We start from the raw sequence: 20,965 nt of genomic DNA, 5'->3' as shown, positions 1-20,965 counted from the left end.
AGGCTGTGATTGATGGTGTGTGTTAGGAAGCTGGAGTCACAGTCATGGCTGAGAGACTTCCTATTCTGCTGAGAGCAGCACTATTACACACATGTTCCTCTCTCTCTTTGGCTCCCATCTCTTTTATTTTCCCTTTAATTCTCTCCCTCACCTCTAATTATCTTTCTTTTCATTTCTGTGGCTCCTTTCCTCACTTCCTTTTTCTTTTTCTGTGAGTCAGTATACAGTAGATTGTGTTTCGTTTTTTATGTCACACTTTATTATTCAACAGTATCCCAAATCACTCCGTTTCTGTATTCTCACTTTATATTCTCCATCTGCTTCCTCCTCTCCCTAACTCTTGCTACTATTATCTTAGATTTCATTATTGTCTCCTTTCCTTCTCCTTCCACCCTTTGTACTGGAGTAAGATGAGAATCAGGCTGCTTCTCATGTCACTAAGATCCTTCTCCAACCCAAATAATAGATTTTTCTCCCCCAGTTTCCATTTCCATTGGCTCATCCCAAATGGGACTACGTGCTGCAACATTTTTTCAACTCACTGCATCCATTATTGTTGCCCCGTCTATCCGTTCGTGCTACCTTTCTGAAGACGAATGGCTCCTCGTTGTAGGCAGGGTTCAGTCCATTGTTCATCACCATGCGAGTGCGAAACTCTTTCCGGATGGTGTCCGTTGGCAGTCCATACATGTCGACTTCAACGTAGGTCCCGATTTTCTTGTCAGAGAGAAACTGTCCTGAGAACACCTAAAAAAGAAGCAGACCATTCTCAGTGCTTTGGAGAGGTGTTGATTTTACAGAAATATTATCTGCACAGGTTCATTCAGTGCACCGTGGGGTGGCTGTGGCTCAAGAGGTACTGCAACCTATATACTAATCAGAAGTTTGGTGATTCAGTCTGCATGCCAGTGTCCTTGGGCAAGATACTGAACCTAGAGTTGCTCCTGAATATGAATAGGTGAATGAGTCATGTTGCATAAAACGCTTTGAGTCCTCTAGGAGAGTAAAAAAGCGCGATATAAGAACCACTGTAATTTGTACAGCATGCCACATCTAAGCCTGAAACCAACCTTCAACATGATATTATCTGTAGGTTTCACAGACATGGATGAAACCTAGTTCCACTGAAAAAAAAGTTTGGTTTAAGACTAGGCTGAATCCCTGAATGGAAATCCCTTATCCACTTTTTCCCTGAATGATTTATTAGTACTGCACGACCTAACCTGTACACTGCAGGTTGCAGCGATGACACCATCCACCGGTGTCTCTGAGAATGGGTCAAACATCCTGTCTGACCGCCGCATGAAGTCGGGCTTCAGCAGGTACCTGACGTGCACAGAAGATGCACATGAGGAAAACGGCCACGCACAAACCCATCAATGAACACACTTTTGTTTTGTAAAATCTGATTATGATGCCTTTACAAACATTTTTTTGTTGTTGATGTCTCTCGATTTAGAATAAATGTAGCACACGAAGGTACTGTGCATATGTGTATGCTAACCAGAGGCCTATCAGAGTAACATTAGTAGTGATGACTGTCTGCAAAAGCCTCGATCTCGCCACATATAAGATTTCCAGCATTAGCAGGAAAATCTCTGCCCTCAGGGACGGTATTAAAGGCGAGGCATGGAGACGACAAGGGAGAGAGGAAGAGACAGATGACTGCCGAGAGAAGAGGAGCTTCCTTCTCGAAAGCACTCATTGGTTTTTGGAAAAGATAGTAGCTGCGGTCGCTTCTGGCAGTCGCTAATGAGATGTGACAAGCTATAATTGATGAGCTTTAGAGAGGAGTGGAGAGGGAGGGAGGGGACAGACCGGAATGAGCTAAAGACAGGAGTTGAGGAGCTGTGCTCACCCGCAGGAACCATTGTACTCAAACTTTCCTTGGTTCAGCTGCATGGCCAGATCTGAGAGAAGAGTGAGAATGATAAGTGATTAGTAACTGCAATATATACACGCCAGTGTTTAAACATCAAAACAATCCAAATAAATTAATGACTAAAAAAGAAAACAGAAAAACCCCATCATTCAAAGACTATGTGAATTTTTTTCTGAATCTGAGTGAATGGGTTTGTAATATTTTCCCTGACTCCCCCTTAGCTCCAAGTCCCCAGACCCCTGCCTAAAGCCTCACATATGCCCCACTCACAGCAGGCCATATGGTCTAATGTCTAATGCCTCTGGACATAGGACAGCAGCTGTTTCACTCCCTGTTAAGGTGTTTATATGGCAGCAACAGTTTGATAGTGTGTGTGAGTGTTTGTAAGAGGTCAGAGATAAACAGAGGTACGAATTCAGCTGCATTTATTTAGCAATTTTGCACACACGAAAAGATATTGATTCTTTTTAAATGAGCTGACACCAAATCCAAACTTTAATTCAGAAACTTGTTTTTTTTTCCTGCATGAATATATTTGCAGCTGCGAGATGGTCGTTTCGTAGCTTCACAGTCAACCCTTCCCCACATGCAGAAGATGCTCTGAGCATGATCAGAGGGTTACTTGAAATTAGATTTGAGTGTGTATTTTGTAATATGAAGTTACATATACTATGAGTGGTGTTGTATGGGTGAGTGTGAGGTTAGAGGTCCCATGTTGCATGCTGTGGTACCTGGGGTCTGGAAGTTGAGTGAGACCATCTGGCAGCCTGCGTTCCAGAAGATCTGAGGCATGTAATTACTGGAGTCCACCCGGCCCCCTTTGGGGTAGATACGGCTCATCTGACGCTTGTTGTAGCTGTGCTGAAGCTCAGGAAAATTTGAAAAAAAAAAGGGGAGGGAGAACATGTGTGTTTCAACACATGTGTGTGCGTGTGTGCATTAAACAGACTGTACAACTATTTTTAGTGTGAACAGCTTGGGTCAAGCAGTCCCACTGGAGGGGAGAGAGAGGCTGTGTGTCAGCCCGAGCTACACAGGCTGAAAGCACACTGGGCTCTAGAGGCCTCAAGTTCTTTTCCGACAGCAGAGTGGAAACAAGTATGGCTAAAAAACATCAGTTCTGAGCAGACGTTCAGCTCTCATTTAGGTGACCTCAATCTATAAAGTTCAAACTCAGATTTCATTGGAAATTTATGTCTCTTCATGCATCTCAGTAAAGTGTCTGAGCTATTTCCCTTAAAGTCTCATAGAGTTTAAACTTAAAACCTAAACTTGGTGAAATCTGATCTTATGCTGATTAAAGTTTACATACATCCTGTAACGATAACTTAAATGTATTATTTATCTACATTTTTCCTACCTTAGCGTCCTTTTTTTTTTTTTATAGCTGTTCTATTTTCTAGAAAAATCCAATGCAACTGGCTGATCTGACAAATGCTCAAAGGATACTTCACAAACTCAATGGCATTAGTCTTCAGATAGCCCAGGCCAACTGACTCGTTAAAAGATGACATGTTATGGTGGATATTCCTTTCTGAAAAACAAAACAAAAGAAAAGAAAAGCTGATTAACATTTATTTTGACAGGCAGTAATTGATTGATTGTTCTATGAGGCTCTTACATGAGAAATGACAGCTAAAAGTTGAAGCTCTCACCTTCAGCTACATCAAAACTCTGGAACTTGACCGGCTGTGCATAGTTGACCATGGCTGACAGATACGGGTGGATGTTAGTGGTGGCTCCCACATAGGTGTACTGAGCTATCAGAGCCTCTTCTAAGTCTTCTGCCACATCTACAGTCTGAACAGCACAAGCACACATACACATGGCTCAATAACCTAGTCTTATTCATCAGCCCAGAGACAGCAGTCAGCTTTTAGTGGGGTAAAAAGGGGACGGGATGGGCACTTGCCTTCTTGTTGTTGTCTTGGTCAGATGCTTCAGAGATGTCTGTGGCGTCGGTTGCTTCAGATATCTCTGTCACCTCATCTTCAGGTACCTAAGAACACATCCATACAAAACACCCATTAATGGGATGTTCGTGTTAGTGGTAGATTTGACTGAATTTGGGCCATAGTAGTCCAATGTCCTATATTAGCAAATGGTACAGGGGGAAAAAAACTGTTACAGTTAGCTGTTTTAATCTCACCTGCTGGGGATGTATAACAAACCAGAGTGCTTCTCTGCAATGTCCACAGATTCGTTTTAGTGTTTCAGTAGCAAGTCGACACTCAAACCTACCTTCTTAATACTGTTGCTTTGCTCGTCATCTTTCCTTGAGCTGACAGCATTACTCTGAGAAACACTGTTGGATTCTTTCTCGCTGGTTGCTTCAGAAACACTGCTGGGGGCCTCCGAATTCAAATCCTTATCCTCTGCCTCTTTTTCTCCTGCGCTCACATATACAGAACAACACAAATCAATAGCAAAGCTGATTTTTTTTTTTCCTCCAACATTAATATTTTACTTATTCCTTGGTGCATTTACTTTAGCGAGTGTTTGCACTTGATGTTCTACTTTGCATTTTTCAGCATAAACCTATCGCTTACTGCTCGTACAAGAGAGGCTGTCACGCACATTACTACAATTTATTATTTCACATAGAAACACAGGCTGTCAGACATCTGACCGTTCTCTGTGTCGTCTTCATTCTCCTCTCCCATAATGATAGCAGGGGTGTTTGTCTCTCCTGCCTCCATGTGTTTCTTGAAGGCCTCGAGCTGCTCTGTATTGCACACATACACATGTTAAAGACAGACAAATCTCATAAAATCACATAGATGTGCTGTATACATACTCTGTTCGACTTCAGGTTTCAAGCGTTTGTTTTTGATGAGGATTTTCCGCTTGAGCTCACTTGGAGAGGGTAAAGGACGCCCAGGTTCAATCTGCCAAAGAGAAAAGAACTTTTACACTTAAGTAAATATGAGTATAACCCAATCAGAGCAAATTCTAAGAAATACTTTGTATCAGAAAGAGAGGATTTACCGCATAGTTCTCCAAAGGCTGTTTGAGGAGCAGGTCACCGAAGATCTCCTCGCAGTACTTGGCCATCTTGTACTGCTGAGGTTTACTAAGTAACACAATCGCAAAAATACATAATATGTCTATGTATTGATTATTTGTGAAAAATGTATGCAAATAAAAGCAATCCTTACGCATTTGATGTTTACTGATTATAAATGTACCTGCAGTGATTTTCAAATGACAAAATAACAGGAAAGTCTGATGTGACAAATGCTGTCTCCTTAATGGCTTGGATAACATCCTGTGGCAGGAGAAGAAAAACATTAGGTGTGAGGAGGATGAATCATAACAAGCCATCAAATGTTATATCAAACTCTGAACACAAGGGGGCAGACTTACATTATGAAATAGCATTAAAGCAGTAACTGAAAGACTGAACAAAGTTGGGTTTTTTGTGTTCACCTTGAACAGGATATCTGTGCACATGGCCTTGCCATGAGTAATGATGGGTTCCTGGTCCTCTCCTTTCCCATCCCAGCAGTCCAGCTCCACACATCTAATGCAAAGCACACAGAAATGTCTCTGTCCACAAGCTGCACATGCAACTGAGCTTTAGCATAGCCAGATACATGTGTGTCTGTCAACCCATCCAAGTACACCATATTAACATAAATACCTGCATCCAGCCAGCAGGACCTGCCGGTACATCTCTACTGAGGACTTCCCGCCAAACTGTCGGCCTGTCAAGTACGTGTTGTGGGAGGAGCTGATGAAGTAATGGGCCAGCGGCTGGTCCATATCTTGGTACAGTTCCAGCCGGTCCAGGAACACTGGAGCATTTTCATCTGACATTAGGTACCGGCAGAAGCCATCACTGGACATGTGACCTGAACAGAACAAGGACGGACACGAAGGGCGTAACTTAGTGGTAGAATATTATTTATTGTTAAACTTTGTGAATATTTCTTTAAGGTGAAAGCAGTATAAAACTCTGAAAATATTATTGTAGTTTTTTTATTTATTTTGGAAAAATGTAACATGTATTTGTAGAAGAAGTGTTCTAAAGTAAACAGAATAAATGGCTTTTATAATTCACTCTCTATCACTAAGTATTTTATTAGTATATACATTTTTATCATTACTAACTCTGAATTCAGCACAAGACGTGCAAATGTCAGGCCTGTGTGTTTATATCAAAACAACAGCTACTTGATGTTTAACTACTGTAGATTCTTTTGGGAATCTAAATGTGTATTTAAAAAGCAGCAGAGCTATGTGTACAACCATTTCATCATGATGATAACAGGGGAAAAATAAACTCCGGCGCTTGACAATAAATATTTAGCTCTGGAGAAAATGTGCCAACAATCTGGTTTTCCGTTCAAGGTAACACCTGCAGATGGCAGCAAAGCCTAAAACATCTCTCTCCCTCTGGTTTGCCCACACGGTTCTTTACCTTTCTTCTTCAGATCTTCGTCTCTCTCGTATTTCTCGATGATCTGCATGGCTCTCTTGGGGTCGTAGAATGGAAACAGAATCTCATTTAACCTTGGGTCGCGCTGGTTCTGTGAAGCGAAACACAAACGCAGTCATCCCTCTATTCATCGTCTCCAGTAATTTCCCAGCACAAATCTAATTTAGGACAAACGCATCTTGCGCTACACGCAGGATAGGAGCAAACTTATTACAATATGTTTACACTCTCAATTTGTTATGCCTGATCAAAGGTACTGAACTCAGGACTATGTGATTGGCTTTCATCACTTACTATTTAAGAAATATTATCTTTAAATCATTAGTATACACACAGGCACATAACATTTAGACAGCAAGTACTAAAAGCACTGATCAAGGTGATTATTATACGGCAGTATAAACAAAAACCTGTGAGCCACACTAACAGGTGGAGAGATTAAATGTTGCTTAAAAGCAAAGAATCACATGTGTTTGAGGGAATCAAGGTGGCATTCACAAAAACAACAGCAAACATTCAAACATCATGAACATGTCGCTGCCCACTCACAGAGCCAGGTGGGGAATTTAATCTGATTGGCGAGCCCAGAGCATGAAGCAGCGCAAACACGTGACTGCACAGCAGCAGGACTAGGCAGGTATTCAGCAACACAGAGCAGCACAGCCACAGAACACATATACGCACAGCAGGGAACGAGACGAACCGAGCAGGAAGCAACAGGATGGAAACCTCGACCCTCCCGTTGCTACAGCAACACCAATCAGACACAGGGGGGAGAAGGAGGCAAGCCACGGTAGGGAGAACATGGGGAATGGGATGACGGTGGGCATGCAGAATAAGGGAGGTGGTTGAAGATGCCCTTGCAGGCCCACTCAAAGTTAAATGTTGTGTCCATCCAATTTGATTAAGGTGGACTAATGTGCAGTCGGGCCTGGGAGCAGGGCGACTTCTACCCCAGAGCAGGATGAGAGTAAGAGCAGCAGGAGTTGCAGGGAAGGGCACACGCAAGCTAAATACAGAGAGAAGTTAATGAATGATAAAGAGCTTACTTCATTCAGAAAGCTGACTAACTGGTCTACAGTTAAATAATCAGTTTTGTTCCCATTGCTGCAGAGAGATTAATTAGAAAAACAAAACAAAATGTTATGCTCCTTAAAATCGAAACCCTCACAGTCATTCACACAGTCAGTCAGTTAAAATTAGAAAAGCCAGTCTTTACAGTTACATTACGCTTTTAGTAGTATCTTGTTAATCATCACTCTTCTTTGACTGTTGTCATTAGGTTGAACATAATTAATGTTGAACGGTGGAAGCAGGTTAGGCTGTCCAGACATAGTTAGTGCGGCAGGCACAGAAACATTTGTCCTGATTAATTCCAACATGATGCAGCAGCTCTCACTTGGGGAATATTTAAACAGATGATATCATTGTTCTGCTCAGGCACAAGGTAACGCAGGTAGAATACGTTGCTGGGTAAGGGTAATGCTGTTAAATGTGTATTCGGAGGATATTTTATTATTTTTAAGGTATAAAACAATTAAAAAGAGCAGACGAGATGAAACACTTACATTTTCTTGAAGAGCTCCTCTATATCTGTGCGAGGGCAGATCTTCTGTGTGAGCGCGTAAAAAATGTCAAAGGTAAAATCTGCTGGTTCAATCTCATCGTTCTGTAAAAGGTAAGTGAGAGAGTCATTTCCTCACAGTTTTCTTTCAGCGTAACAAACTCGGACACATCTGACTTCCAGTATTGTCTGACCTTTCCACTAGGAAGGCCCAGATCCTTCAGAGCCTGAAAGATCCCCTTCTCCGTTTTGCCTGATGCAAATGTCCGAGTGATGCTTTAAGAAGAGGAGGAGGATAAGGTGAAGATGAGTGAATGATATTGTATAAAAAAAACAACAACCCAAAAACATACTTTAAACGCACTCTTACCCTCTTACAGGAATCTTCCCATTCACGTTGGTAAGGAAACACATTCTCATCCAACTAAACAAAAACAGGAAGTAGGATTAAGGCGTCTTACTGAAGAAGGCACAGCCAAGTTATTACAACTGTGCTGCGAATTGCACTCACTGTTTCTTGAGGCATGTCATTGGACAGACGTTGTTGGCCTTAACGTTGTGAATCACTGACCTCAAACCCTCGATCCACTTCTGCAAACAAACAAGCACAAGTATTCAGGACACACACGCACACGTGTATATACACTCCTACCACTTAAAACCACTGAACAAATTACATAGCATTCAAAAGAGCACCCAGTTTGCATTGTGTTAAGAGGTGAATGTCTTTGGGGAAATAAACAAGCAAATGAATTGCTCTTTAATCAACAGTCTTGTGATAGGGGCCTTGACAGGACCATCATTAACACAGACACAAAAAACACACACACAGCGATAAACAGCGACCTGTTGCAAGGCTACAAGGAGTGATGATAAACAACCAGCTAGAGAAGGCCTGTGACTGCCCATGAATATGCTGCCTCATGCATCCATGTAAAGGCCACTGATAATCCGAACACTTCTGAGCCTCCTCTCTGAATGTCTGTCCCTCTTTGTGCTAAACCCTCCTCCACTTCCACAACAAATTTCTACTGGTGTCATTATAAAAACATTAAATGCGATGGCTTGTGCAGCAGGGGCAGTCTGTTTGGGCCCGTGGTGTTCACGAAGCAGCGCGCTGATGTAAATATCTCTGTCATCTATTGAGGCCTGCTCTTTACTGTAGGGCCACCTGTATGCTGGGAGGGGTGCTGATGGTGTCGCGGTGGGTTTGTGTCTATATGTGTGCGCGAGAGAGATAAAGAGGGACTGTGTTTTTGACTGTGGGGGACGTGCTCATGTATTTTAACCTGTGAGTGTACGTGTTTGTGTTTGTGCTCCCTGCTGTGGGCTGCTGCATGAATATCATTGGCAGCCCCGTGGCACAAACAGCAGTTATAACACCCACCAGCATGAAGGGAAAAAACAAAAAAACACCCTCTCATGGGAAATGAATAAACACCAATCCGGTGGTGCCAAATAACAGATCTGTGCTCAAAAAACGAAAAACCCCAGCTTGTTCTAAAGCTACTGGTGATTTTAAATTTTTCTACAAACTGACATCTGTAAAAACATTATGTACACCGTGCTCCAAAATTATTATGCAAATAGGATTTTAGTGTCATAAACACTCAATTTTGTGTTCAGTTAAACTCATGGATAGTGTTGTGTCTCAGGGCTCTTTGGATCACTGATATCAATCAGACATAATTAGTTTGTCAGGTGAGCCCAATTAAAAGAAGTCTACTTAAGAAGGATGTTCCACTTTATTAAGCATGCCACAGGTTTAAAGCAATAATGGAAAGAAAAACAATCTCTGCTGCAGAGTGTCAAATAATGCAATGCCTTGGATAAGGTATGAAAACTTAAGCATGATCATCGTACTGTGAAGAGATTTGTGGCTGATTCAGAGCACAGACGCATTTGCACAGATAAAGGCATAATGAGGAAGGTTTCTGCCAGACAAGTTCATCGGATTAAGAGAGCAGCTGTTAAAATGCTATTACAAAGCTGCAAACAGATATTTGAAACTGTAGGTGCCTCTGGAGTCCCATGAACCTCAAGGTGCAGGATCCTCCAGAGGCTTGCAGTTGTGCATAAACCTGCCATTCGGCCGCCCCTAACCAATACTGACAAGCAGAAACGGTTGCAGTGGGCCAAGAAATACATGAAGGTTAATTTTCAAACAGTCTTGTTTACTAATTTGCCATGTAATCCTGGATGGTCCTGATGGATGATGTAGTGGACAGTTGGTGGATGGCCACCATGTCTTAACAAGCCTGCGACATCAGCAAGGAAGTGACAGAACCATGTTTTGGGCCAGAATCATGGGGAGAGAGCTCGTTGGCCTCTTTAGGGTCCCTGAAGGTGTGAAAGTGACCTCAGCAAAGTATGTAGAGTTGCCATTTACCATTTCTTTCATGGTACCCAAAGAAGAACAGTGCCCTTTGTAGCAAAATTATCCTCATGCATGACAATGCACCATCTCATGCTGCAAACAACACCTCTGTGGCATTGGCTGCTATTGGCATAAAAGGAGAGAAACTCATGGTATGGTTTCCATCCTCCCTCCTGTGGTTTCTGACCTCAAACCTATTGAGAACCTTTGCAGCATCCTCAAGCAAAAGATCTATGAGGGTGGGAGGCAGTTCACATCAAAACAGCAGCTTTGGGAGGCGATTCTGACATCTTACAAAGAAATCCAACCAGAAATTCTCCTGGTTCAATGGATGCAAGAATTGTGAAGGCTATGTCAAGGAAGGGGTCCTATGCTAACATGCGACTCGGCCTGTTAAGACATTTTGATCGAAATAGCTTTTAGTTTCAGTAAATATGACCTTTTAATGCTGCAAATTCAACAAATGACCATTTGCGGTTCTTTACAAACAATAAAATGTTTTGAAACTCTTGTGCATAATAATTCGAACAGAGCATTTTGTATTATTTTATTTTTTGCAAAAACGGTTATCTTTGGAAGGTTTGTTCAATTAAAATTGATGACTTGAAAATTATACTGACTGTCATTTGCATCGAGTATGTAGGAAAGTCAGCGACAAATATCAAAAAAGTTTAGTCAAGGTTAGCGTGGTGCTTTGATTTTCAGTCATTCTTGTTGTTTTGTGGCACCTCTTAATTTTTCTCAGCAAACTATTGTGAATGACAAACTATTATTTGCAATTGTGTTTAAAAGACAATAAAGTATAAGTCATATGTTTTAAGGTAATCTGGCAGACATCTGTCAGGCTGAGAAAACTTACTTTAGAGGACACGTAGAGTTTCTTTTAATCCCAAATCTTCATCTTTACCAAAATGATTGAGCACAATTATGGTCATGTTCATTATATTGCATGCTGTCAACATAGCCTATGAAAATACCAAAGCTAGCATAGAAATGACAAAGAAGTATTGTCTGTGTGTTGAACAGGAACTAATAGAACTTCTTTCCTTCAACAGAAACGAGTATTGAGACTAACCAGATATTCCTACTTGGAGTCTTTTTATAGGACTCAGTCAAGGGAGGGAAAGAAGAAAAAAAACACCTTTTTTTAAGTATAATAAACACTGACTTTAATTTCTCTTACTGTGATGTTTTTGTATTATGCCAAAAGTAGCAGGTTATTTTTGGGGCTCATCCAAGTGGCTCATTCTTCAAATATAGAACAATGAAGAAGTGCAAGACAACAAGAGAAAAGCAGCAGCGAAAGCAGCAGGAGGAATACAGAACAGAGATGCTGTGAATCATTCCAGATGCATCTATTTATTCAATGAATCAAGGCCTTGTGTAGGAGCTGGCATATTAACCCTGGCTTTCCTTTCTGAATTGAGAATCTGTAGGCTGGGTGGTCTTTTAATCTTTACATCTACATTGTTATGGAAATGTTGAAATTACTCAGACAGGTGCTAAGCAGAGTTTACCTTGAGGGCAGAAAAATGAAGTAGTGGTTAAGCTCTTACAAGCAGCCTCACTGTGCTCTCTACTTTGGAGCTCTAATATGTACAGTATTAGTAGGCAGATTGAGCGAACCGGGAAGGCTGCAGGATAGCAGATATCTGACACTATCACGGGATAATGCCTGGACGGGACTAAGCACCAACCTCCAAGGTTGAAAAATCCACACATGCCAAAGTACCAAAAACTGTACTTCCATAAGTGGCCACACGAGGCAGACGCCCAACGTGACTCTTTCCCTTTAGACTCCCAACAAAAATGTCAAATTTCACCACCTGACTGACATAAAAAAAAAACTATAACTTTGGTCTATAGTTACCCATCCATAACAGCTCTGTGTAGGTCATTTTTGTTTTAGGTCTCTTTCACATTAAAGCTTAAAGCTAAGCACCTGATTGATAAGATTGACAGGTGGACACCAATCCAACTAACTGCTTGGTAGGAGTCACGTCACTCACGTGTGTTTGTGGCCTGGGTGACTTGTGGAACATCATTTAATGCTGTGTGATTAATTGTAACAAGAGCCATCTAAAGAAGTTCCTGTTTTGCTAAGTAAAATTTTAGTTTTTTCTAGTTTGTTTTGTGGGTGTGTGTATCACTTGGCACTAATTAGAAGGTATCAGTATTTAGCACGATGCACACATACAATCTATGCATGCATGCATGCATTTTGCTAACCATTGTCCTATGATTTGTTTTTACAAGTTGTCAACCAAACAATAAAACAAAACAGAAACGCCCCAAATGCTAATATTTAAGGCATCAAAACAGGACTTCACAACCGGGTGGGTGACGTCATGGTGCCTATATCATTTACATCTTTTACATACAGTCTATGGGGTTTGCAGTGATTTTTTGTCCAGACAACATATGCTTTGTGGCCATTGATTAAAACCATCTAAATTCATCAAAACACATTTTTTTAACCTGTGATGCACTCAAAAAGTGTCACAAGTTAGATATTAGCCAGAAGCTACATAAGTGCCTTTTGTCACTGAAAGGTATATGGTGAGTGAAGAAAATCATGCTATATTGGCATACACAGCTGTCCATTACATCTGTTATATTGTAATAATATTTCAAACTGCAACACTCCAATTAAATCTCAAGGTCAGCGCTCTTTATCGTTTGTATAAAGCAGCAGAAATGTGGGGAGGGCATGCATTTACCCTGGCTGTCTCTGGGTTCTCTGCCACCATGAACATGAAGTTGAGATTGACCAGGTCTGTGCCACTGCAGATGCAGATGATGCAACCCTCCAAGTCTGTTTCTGTCTTTCCAGTGGCCTCAAATGATGACAGGATCTTAGGGTCCTGAGGACACAGCATCAAAGGCAGAGATTAGTATAGAAATGATGGATAAATAGCTGATCAAAATTAAATGCTAAGACGGAGACCTAGACATAAAGCTAAAAAAAAAAAAAAAGATAAGATAGAATAATTAAGCAACAGAGCAAGCTCTTTAGATGTTTGAAAGCATTTCTGCTGCTTTAAGTTTAAGTAGGGGAAATATTTCAACATTTATAGACCTTTAGTTCTTTTTCTCAGAACAAAATACATCCCAGCACACCTTAGTCTGATATAACTTTAATGTCTGTTTTATCAGTTTAACAGAAAAATCTCACTATCAAAAACACCACTCCTTCCTCTCTCATCTTCTCAATCAGATTTCCTGTCTGCCACCATTGAAGATAGTAATGCTTATATGTTACGTGATTGAATTAACAGCAACAGGCAACAGGCTATGCCACTTTAAAATCTCAGCCTGCAATCATCCAATCCCATTCATCTCTTCACTCTCATTGGATTACTTGAAACAGCTCTCCAGGCTTGTGTAACCATGTTAGCCTCTGAGAAGCCCGGTTATCAGTTGTCTGCACTGTACAAAACAGCATACGGCGCATGAGCCGCCATCAGACTGTAGAATCTATATACGTGCCCTCACATACGTACATAAAAAGACCGCCACACAGGACCAAACAAAGGCGCTCCAATCTGTTGTCAGCAGTATGATTTGAGACTCTCCTGTTAGGCTTCTGCATTTCAGTGGCTTCATTGGTTTGCATACAAATTAGAAGGCAGCATGCCCGTGGATATTCCAGTAATAGCTTTCATAATTCATATAGCTGGTATGATGCTAAATACCACAATATAATGTGTCACTGTCAAGGCTACATAGCATGAATCGATATTTAATATACAGAGGAACCATGTGGTTTGGATTTGTGCATATCTGCCTCTGTAACTGCTAAATAGAAAACTGATTGGTTGCCAGCTGTAATAATTCACTGGGCTATTTTAGAGGCCATTTCCTATCATGGGATAAGGAAAAGTCATTCTGACGGAGACAGAACATCTTATACTGTTGATCTTTTGATCCTGTAGTGTGAACTCCATAACCCAGCGGTTTTCTGTCAGCGCATCACCACAGTGGCTGAAAGAACAATTTTTCAATACTACTCTCTCGGTCAAAAGCACAATCCACAGCTGCGAGAAAGTTCAGTAAGAACCTGTGGCGAAACTCAGAGTTGTATAAATATTGATGAGCTAGTGCCCTGTGTGAATCTGTATTTGAAAGCAAATCTCAGCAGTAAGAACTCAACCGGGAGTCCCAAAACAGTCATTATATTGATAGAAAAAGCCACTGTAGCCTTGGCTAATTTAGGCATGAATAATAGCCTGAAGTGGCAGTGTCTCTAGATTTTACCGGGAGTACCTCTGTGGGACTAAAAGATGGAATGTTTGATGCGGAGGGTGAGAGTGTGAATTTTGTGAAGGCAGAAGTGAAGAAATGGTCTCTCCTGAGTTCTTACCTTTGGGACGGCACCGACGCGAATACTGTTGATGAGAGAACACTCCAGAACCTGACCTTCCTGTAGGAGACCAAAAACGGTGGAAAGAAAGGGAAAAAAGAAGTAGATGAAGAGGGGGAGAATAAAAGTCTAGAAGAAAAACAATTTCTAATGGTCAGCAAAGCACAAGCACCACAACCTCTCAGCAACATGGGTGATTACAACCCAGAAATGAGGAGGAGTCCTTTGTGCGTTGAGAATAGCTGTTTTAATACCATTTGATTTAATTACCAAGTTTGAGTCTGCAGGAATGAGGATAAACATTAACAGGTTGGACTGTTGCAGAGGTGCTTTTTGCCACCAGGCATGCAGCTGCTTGGGGTCCCAGCACATTGGCGGGCTCCCGAAAACAGACAAACTTATACTGCTGCAGTTTGTAACATCAGTTGAAGAGGCCTGATCACCTTTGGGGCCCAACCTGACTCCATTCACCCCAGCTGCAGAAGGTGTGCATGAAATGAATGCTGCTAGTCTATTTGTAACTCTGGGGGAGGAAATTAATGTCAAAATCTATTGCAAGATTTGCAAAATGTCAGCAGTAAAATAGAAGTTATGAAAGTTCGGTGCATGCTTGTATATTTTCTGAACTTTCTGAGAAATACACAAACAGTGTGCCACCGAACTATTTCTAAAACCACTAAATGGGAAAACAAATCATCCTAATCAGAGTTATTTTTCCAAGTAGAGGGATTCAGATGCACCTCAGAGGTTTTTAGGCAGTGGCAAAGAAAAATCAGGAATGTTATAATCCAGTGGCTGGAAAATGAGACCATGCGAGTACTAGTACTCGCACAGCCAGCTGTAGGTCCTATATGCTAGGCTTCATCTTTTTTTTTTCTCTCTCTTTTTTTTTTAAATGTTTATTTATAAGATTTTAAGTTCAAAGTTACATAACGTCACACCAGACAATGAAAATAAGATTCAAAAACAATAACATTTAAGCACAGAAAAAAAAAAAAAAGAAAAAAAAAAAAGAAAAAACAGAAACCAAACACACAACAACAAAAAAACCCAAACAGGAAAACAGGGGCCTGTTCCTCGTACCGCGCTAAGTGAGTTAGCTGGATGAGATTGTTGACGATTTCGCGTGATCCTGGATCGTTCGGTTCCCCGAAGCCCATCCGGGACTTGCTGTCATAGCAACAGAGCCGTAAGCGTAAACCTGCTCGGGAGCAGGTTTACTTTATGTAAACAGGATTAGATCGCGGCCACGCAGGTATGTCCGCGTCATTCATACGAAAGCAACAGCGATATTCCACCACTGTTTCACCATAAATAAATAACATCAATGTAACTAAAGATAATGCAGCACTTGATCCTTTTATTGATTTCACACAGATACATACAGGTCATTCCCTAAAAAAGGGAAATGTACTATTAACATTCTATTACATGTATGTGATTATTACAGATGTAATTCATATTTCAGAGTAGTAATTGTAAATTACTTCGTGTAATCAAGATGAGAGACCACGGCTATAAAAGCGAAGGTGGATTTGGGAAGTCTGTCGCAGTCATATCCTGTCCGTATACGTGAGCCACCCATTGCGGAAGGTGCAAGATTGATAAGGAGAGTCCTCAGAATTCAGCGTATATTGCGGGACAGACAGGATCCTTTAGCTCAGCGCGACAGTGTGCTCATAGAGAGATATCGATTTTCCCGTGAGGGTATTATTTACTTAACCAACTTGTTGACGAGGGGGTGCAGGACCACCACCTGTCTTTTTTTTTGCTCTGCCCTTTTCTTGGTTGCTGTTATGAACAAACAAACAGAGTATTCCAGGGTCTCTTTCCAAGAGACGAAAAGCAATATAAGTGATAAATATTACCATTCTGTAGAATATTCTTATATTTCACTTTTACTTGTTCCCATGTTCTAGTGGGTCCTGTTGTGGCTCTAATGTGAAACGGGATATAATATAACATATTATAATATAATATAATGTAATATAATATTGGATAATATGGTGTGATATGATAAATCTACCCTACCGCCTACTGGTGTTGGCCAGAGGGGCCGATGGCGCAATATGGCAGCCTGGCTTCTGTCAGTCTGCCCCAGGGCAGCTGTGGCTACAACCGTAGCTGCCTCCACCAGTGTGTGAATGTGAGAGTGAATGAATAGTGGCATTGTAAAGCGCTTTGGGTGCCTTGAAAAGCGCTATATAAATCCACTCCATTATTATTGTTATTATTGAATTACTTACGAGTTTGATTTGTCAGCAACTTTCTGCCAGCCCCTCTCTCCTTGCTTTTGCAGCCTTTGCAGTGTTCCCTTGCGTTTTAATTAAACTCTGAAACTCCTGAAATCCCTCACTCAAGAGTTCTTGCTCTGCTGCCGAAAAATACCGAGCGCGCTCCTTCGACATTTTCGCCGACCAATCAAAGGGTTGCCGATCAATGTTTCTACTATCGATGCGTAGCCCCTGTTGGGCCACCCAGTGATCTCACATTACTTCATCCAGCTATACTAATCGTCAACAACAGGTGTGTTCGGGGAACCGGAATAGCGAGCTCAGAGTTAGCGCGATGATTTGGTCTTGGATGTTTCATTTGATCTTGGATGTAGTAAGCGACGTACGAAGCACAGGGCCCAGGAAAGAAAAGGAAAAAAATCAATAAATAAATAAATGCTAGGCTTCATCTTAGCTAGTTTAAAATCATCCAACAAGAGCTACTGAACATATCTGCAACAAATTAATCCAACTATCAGATAAACATCTGATAAACATTGTCTATTGCCCAATGCTAATCAGTATTAGCCTAAATGCTAGTACTTAAATCTTTTCTCTATATTTTAAGCTTGTTATAATATACATATATTTAACGTGCTTCATTTATAGTTTTTATTTACTTGCATATACCTTTTTCAGAGTCAAATGGTCAGAAGTAGAGATGGACCGATCCGATATTACGTATCGGTATCGGTCCGATACTGACCTAAATTACTGGATCGGATATCGGAGAAAAATAAAAAATGTAATCCGATCCATTAAATATCACGAAAGCACCTGGCAAAACTTGCAACACGCCGTAACTCACCTCAGAACGTTAGCAGTCGGAGCAGTATGCATCACGTGATAGAGCAGCTGTGGCATGCCGGACCTGTCGGTGGTCTGGATAGCATGTGGAGCTTCGCTAGCAACCTGGCATTTCATCTCCGACAAAGTTATCCCCGAGAGAAGTAAAGCAAGTGTGTAAGTCCATCTCTGAATGTTTGTAAAGCATTCCCACGTTAAGCTTAACAAGCGACTGCCTCTCGCTCTCCGGCTGCTACTTCAATCGTGAAACTGCTTAAATGATCAGCTGATCGGCTTTTCTGTCGCGAGTCCGTGTCTCTTGTTTGTTTTTGGCCCACTTTGCACCAGAAAGAGGAAACCAGCGGCTGAACAACAGCAGAACGTTTAAGCTTGATAAGCTGTTGTTAGAATTTATTTAATATTACTTTCTACACCAGGATCTTTTTCTACGTAGCTGACGCTGGTAACTGTGCAGGGGCGGATCTAGCAAAGTTTAGCCAGGGGGGCCGATAGGGCATGAACAGGGAAAAGGGGGCACAAAGAAATACTTTTCTTTCTTATTCTCATTTAAAATGTCTAGCTTTTAATAAATAATTATCTGACACCCAAAGTTTTAATTTGATGTAAAATGAATAGAAGTCAATTACTGTATATAGTAACTATTACGTCTAATATATATACCCTAGTAAGCTATAGTACTTTTTACTTTGGGAAGGTACCATCTGTGCAGTCTGCAATTTTGTTGAAGAAAGATGTTGAATCTATTTAATATTTCTTGAAAAATAATTGATTTCTGTGCATTTTTTTTCACACTGCATCAAATTAAGGTTGATTACGTCGATTAAGCATCATGAGGTGGAGTGTGAGGGGTGGTTCCCTATTTTTTATTTATTTCTTTTTGTTGTTGCTGGGAGTTGGAACCCTATTAGTTAGGTTGCTTAATATTTACGCTAAGTACTCTTTAAAATACCAGAATAGGGAGGATGGTGTAGGTCTAAGTTTATTAGATTGATCAGTATTGCTGAACTATGAAATATTTTTTTTGTATACAGGTATAACAGAATAGCTTTAGTGTAGTTGTTGTTTTAAACTTGAGTATGAACTTGCAGACTTGCAAAATGCAGCAAGATATTTTAAAAAACAGTTTTGTTGATTAAAAAACACTATATCGGATTCATATCGGTATCGGCAGATATCCAAATTTATGATATCGGTATCGGTATCGGACATAAAAAAGTGGTATCGTGCCATCTCTAGTCAGAAGTACAGAAAAAAATCAAAACAACTTACTCTTTCCTTGCATGCCTTTTTAAATACTTTACCTACTCCATGTGGATCCTGTCTTATACATTTCTATTTAGAGGATCCTCTCGAAAATCCTAGAATACACACAGGTCATGATGTGGAAGTCGTACCTTTCCCTCACTCTTCCAGGTGATGAAAAAGCCGTACTCGTCCACTTCCATGTGGCAGTTGGGCTCAAAGATGTATGGGTCCTGCAGCAAGGAAAAATGATTATTTCTAAGCAATGAGGCCATATTAATCAAAGGTTTTATTTGACACAGCAAGACATTAAACAGTCAACCTGTTTAACAAACACAGGAATTATGCAATCAGACAACCAGATGTAGCTCTTATTCATTTTACAAGATATACCTGCCTGCCTACGAACACACACTCAAACATACTTTCACAAAGAATGCAGAAATACGCTCAGTATGTACACACAGGTTGCCCGTAGGGGAGATGAAGCCTGTTGTCTAAGGCAAACACGCAGTGAGATTAATGTGACCACCTTTAGCTGTTAAATGCAAACATCAACGCAGTTGGAACACATTTCCAGGTTATAGAGACGAACAGGAGGTAAAAGTGTATTAGCATAGCTACTGTGATGCTACTGCACACATCGTTCAACAGGAGTGTCGGTGGAGGAAATCGACTAACCTTAGCCACCTTGTCCTACCCAAACAATCTTACCATCAATTCAATCAGCCGGAAGATGTGTGTGTGTGCTGACAAATATGTGTATTTTTGCCCCACTCCACTCAAACAACACATCTGAGAAAGCTAAAAACATAAGAGAGAAATAAACTAGAATGGGAGAAGGCTGCTGGGTCACTCTAATATTAGCAGTAGGGAACAGTGTAACACACTCATGTACACACTCATACACACGTGATTTATTATTTCAGAATGTTGCTACTATGAGATACGCAGCTGCAAATAGGGCTGTGCTGGCTTGTTACTTGGCTCTTACCCTGACATCTAAAACCCTCAAAAAAAAACCCTCAGAAGAATAATCTTATTTCCATTTAGGAAACAGTGAGACTACTGTAAATGCAGATAAAAGCTTGACTCTTTCATCTGAACGAAGACTGACAGAGTGTTCGGTGTTAGATATACAGCCACCTCGATGAAGGAGATGGTTTCAGATAAACCTCAACTGTTGAGGACATACAACAGTATCACATTCCACTGCTTTTAGCTTTACTGTAATAAATCTAAAATTGTGTGTGTGTGTGTGTGTGTGTGTGTGTGTGTGTGTGTGTGTGTGTGTGTTGCCTATTGATCGTGCCTCTTATTTTGAACACAGATCCTCAGATCATTTCGAGGTCTTTTACCCTTTGTCTAAATTTCCAAATCAATATTAGAAAGTGATAATTAATCTGCCCGGTGTAGGCTTAAGAGCTGTATCTATAAATATTATATATGATGCTATTAACAAGTGCAGTCAAAAACAAAGTACACCTTCTGTAAATTTGTCAGTATCAGTTCATAAAATCATCTTCTCTATGACTATCGTTCTCTCACATTGTTGTGGAGGAATTATGTCTTACTATTTATACTTGTTTAGGTCATTGAGGTTTGTGGGAATAAAATCCCACCACAGTATTTAACCCAGGTTGAGGTCTGGACTCTGACTGGATCACTGCAACAATTTGATTCTTTTCTTTTTTTTTTCCAGTCATTCTGTTGAATCTTTGAATTGCTGCTGTGTTTGTGATCACAGTCCTGTTCCATGACCCAGTTTAAGCAGAGCTTTATCTGTCACACAGGTGCCCTCACATTTGATTTTAGAATACTTTGCAGTCAGTGACTCGACCATGAACTCATCCGTCTACTAAAGCGCTCAGGTCCTGTGGCTGCAAAACAAGCAGTAATGGAAGGAATCCAGCATTTAGTTTTATTTATTTATTTAGTTAGTTATCATTAAATAAATAATGACAGTTTAGTTTTTGTATTTTGTTAGATTATTATTATGCCTCGATATGTAAAACC

The 20,965-nt window shown here is 40.7% G+C and overlaps 2 protein-coding genes across 7 annotated transcripts in view; one reads left to right on the top strand and one right to left on the bottom strand.

Annotated features, from left to right (window-relative positions):
• pak5 (p21 protein (Cdc42/Rac)-activated kinase 5) overlaps positions 1-5,926 on the top strand; it is a 108,700-nt gene extending 102,774 nt beyond the window's left edge. For all 3 annotated transcript variants that reach the window (XM_086263330.1, XM_086263328.1, XM_086263329.1), the window contains one exon: positions 5,536-5,926. The gene's annotated coding sequence lies outside the window, so the exon portion shown is untranslated. The remainder of the gene's footprint in view (positions 1-5,535) is intronic.
• The window catches only part of plcb4b (phospholipase C, beta 4b), a 75,069-nt gene that overhangs the window by 9,682 nt on the left and 44,422 nt on the right, over positions 1-20,965 (bottom strand). For 3 of the 4 annotated variants that reach the window (XM_086263323.1, XM_086263326.1, XM_086263325.1), the window contains 23 exons: positions 19,102-19,182; positions 14,628-14,687; positions 12,985-13,128; positions 8,399-8,478; positions 8,258-8,311; positions 8,082-8,163; positions 7,892-7,992; positions 7,373-7,430; positions 6,306-6,414; positions 5,526-5,736; positions 5,312-5,405; positions 5,071-5,150; positions 4,871-4,955; positions 4,680-4,770; positions 4,512-4,607; positions 4,124-4,272; positions 3,795-3,881; positions 3,538-3,682; positions 3,332-3,416; positions 2,614-2,738; positions 1,859-1,910; positions 1,224-1,326; positions 583-747 (listed from right to left, as the gene is read on the bottom strand). In XM_086263323.1, the coding sequence (XP_086119449.1) occupies positions 583-747; positions 1,224-1,326; positions 1,859-1,910; positions 2,614-2,738; positions 3,332-3,416; positions 3,538-3,682; positions 3,795-3,881; positions 4,124-4,272; positions 4,512-4,607; positions 4,680-4,770; positions 4,871-4,955; positions 5,071-5,150; positions 5,312-5,405; positions 5,526-5,736; positions 6,306-6,414; positions 7,373-7,430; positions 7,892-7,992; positions 8,082-8,163; positions 8,258-8,311; positions 8,399-8,478; positions 12,985-13,128; positions 14,628-14,687; positions 19,102-19,182 (2,337 nt within the window). The other variant, XM_086263327.1, reaches the window with a different exon arrangement.

This window comes from Aulonocara sp. 'chitande type north' Nkhata Bay, linkage group LG15, assembly GCF_057382095.1.
Source record: "Aulonocara sp. 'chitande type north' Nkhata Bay isolate Kocher_YH1m ecotype deep benthic linkage group LG15, A_spYH_male_GT1.1, whole genome shotgun sequence".
In the NCBI taxonomy this organism is placed as follows: Eukaryota; Metazoa; Chordata; class Actinopteri; order Cichliformes; family Cichlidae; genus Aulonocara; species Aulonocara sp. 'chitande type north' Nkhata Bay.
The sequence above is the reverse complement of the archived record's forward strand: the minus strand, read 5'-3'. Positions and strand labels throughout refer to the sequence as shown.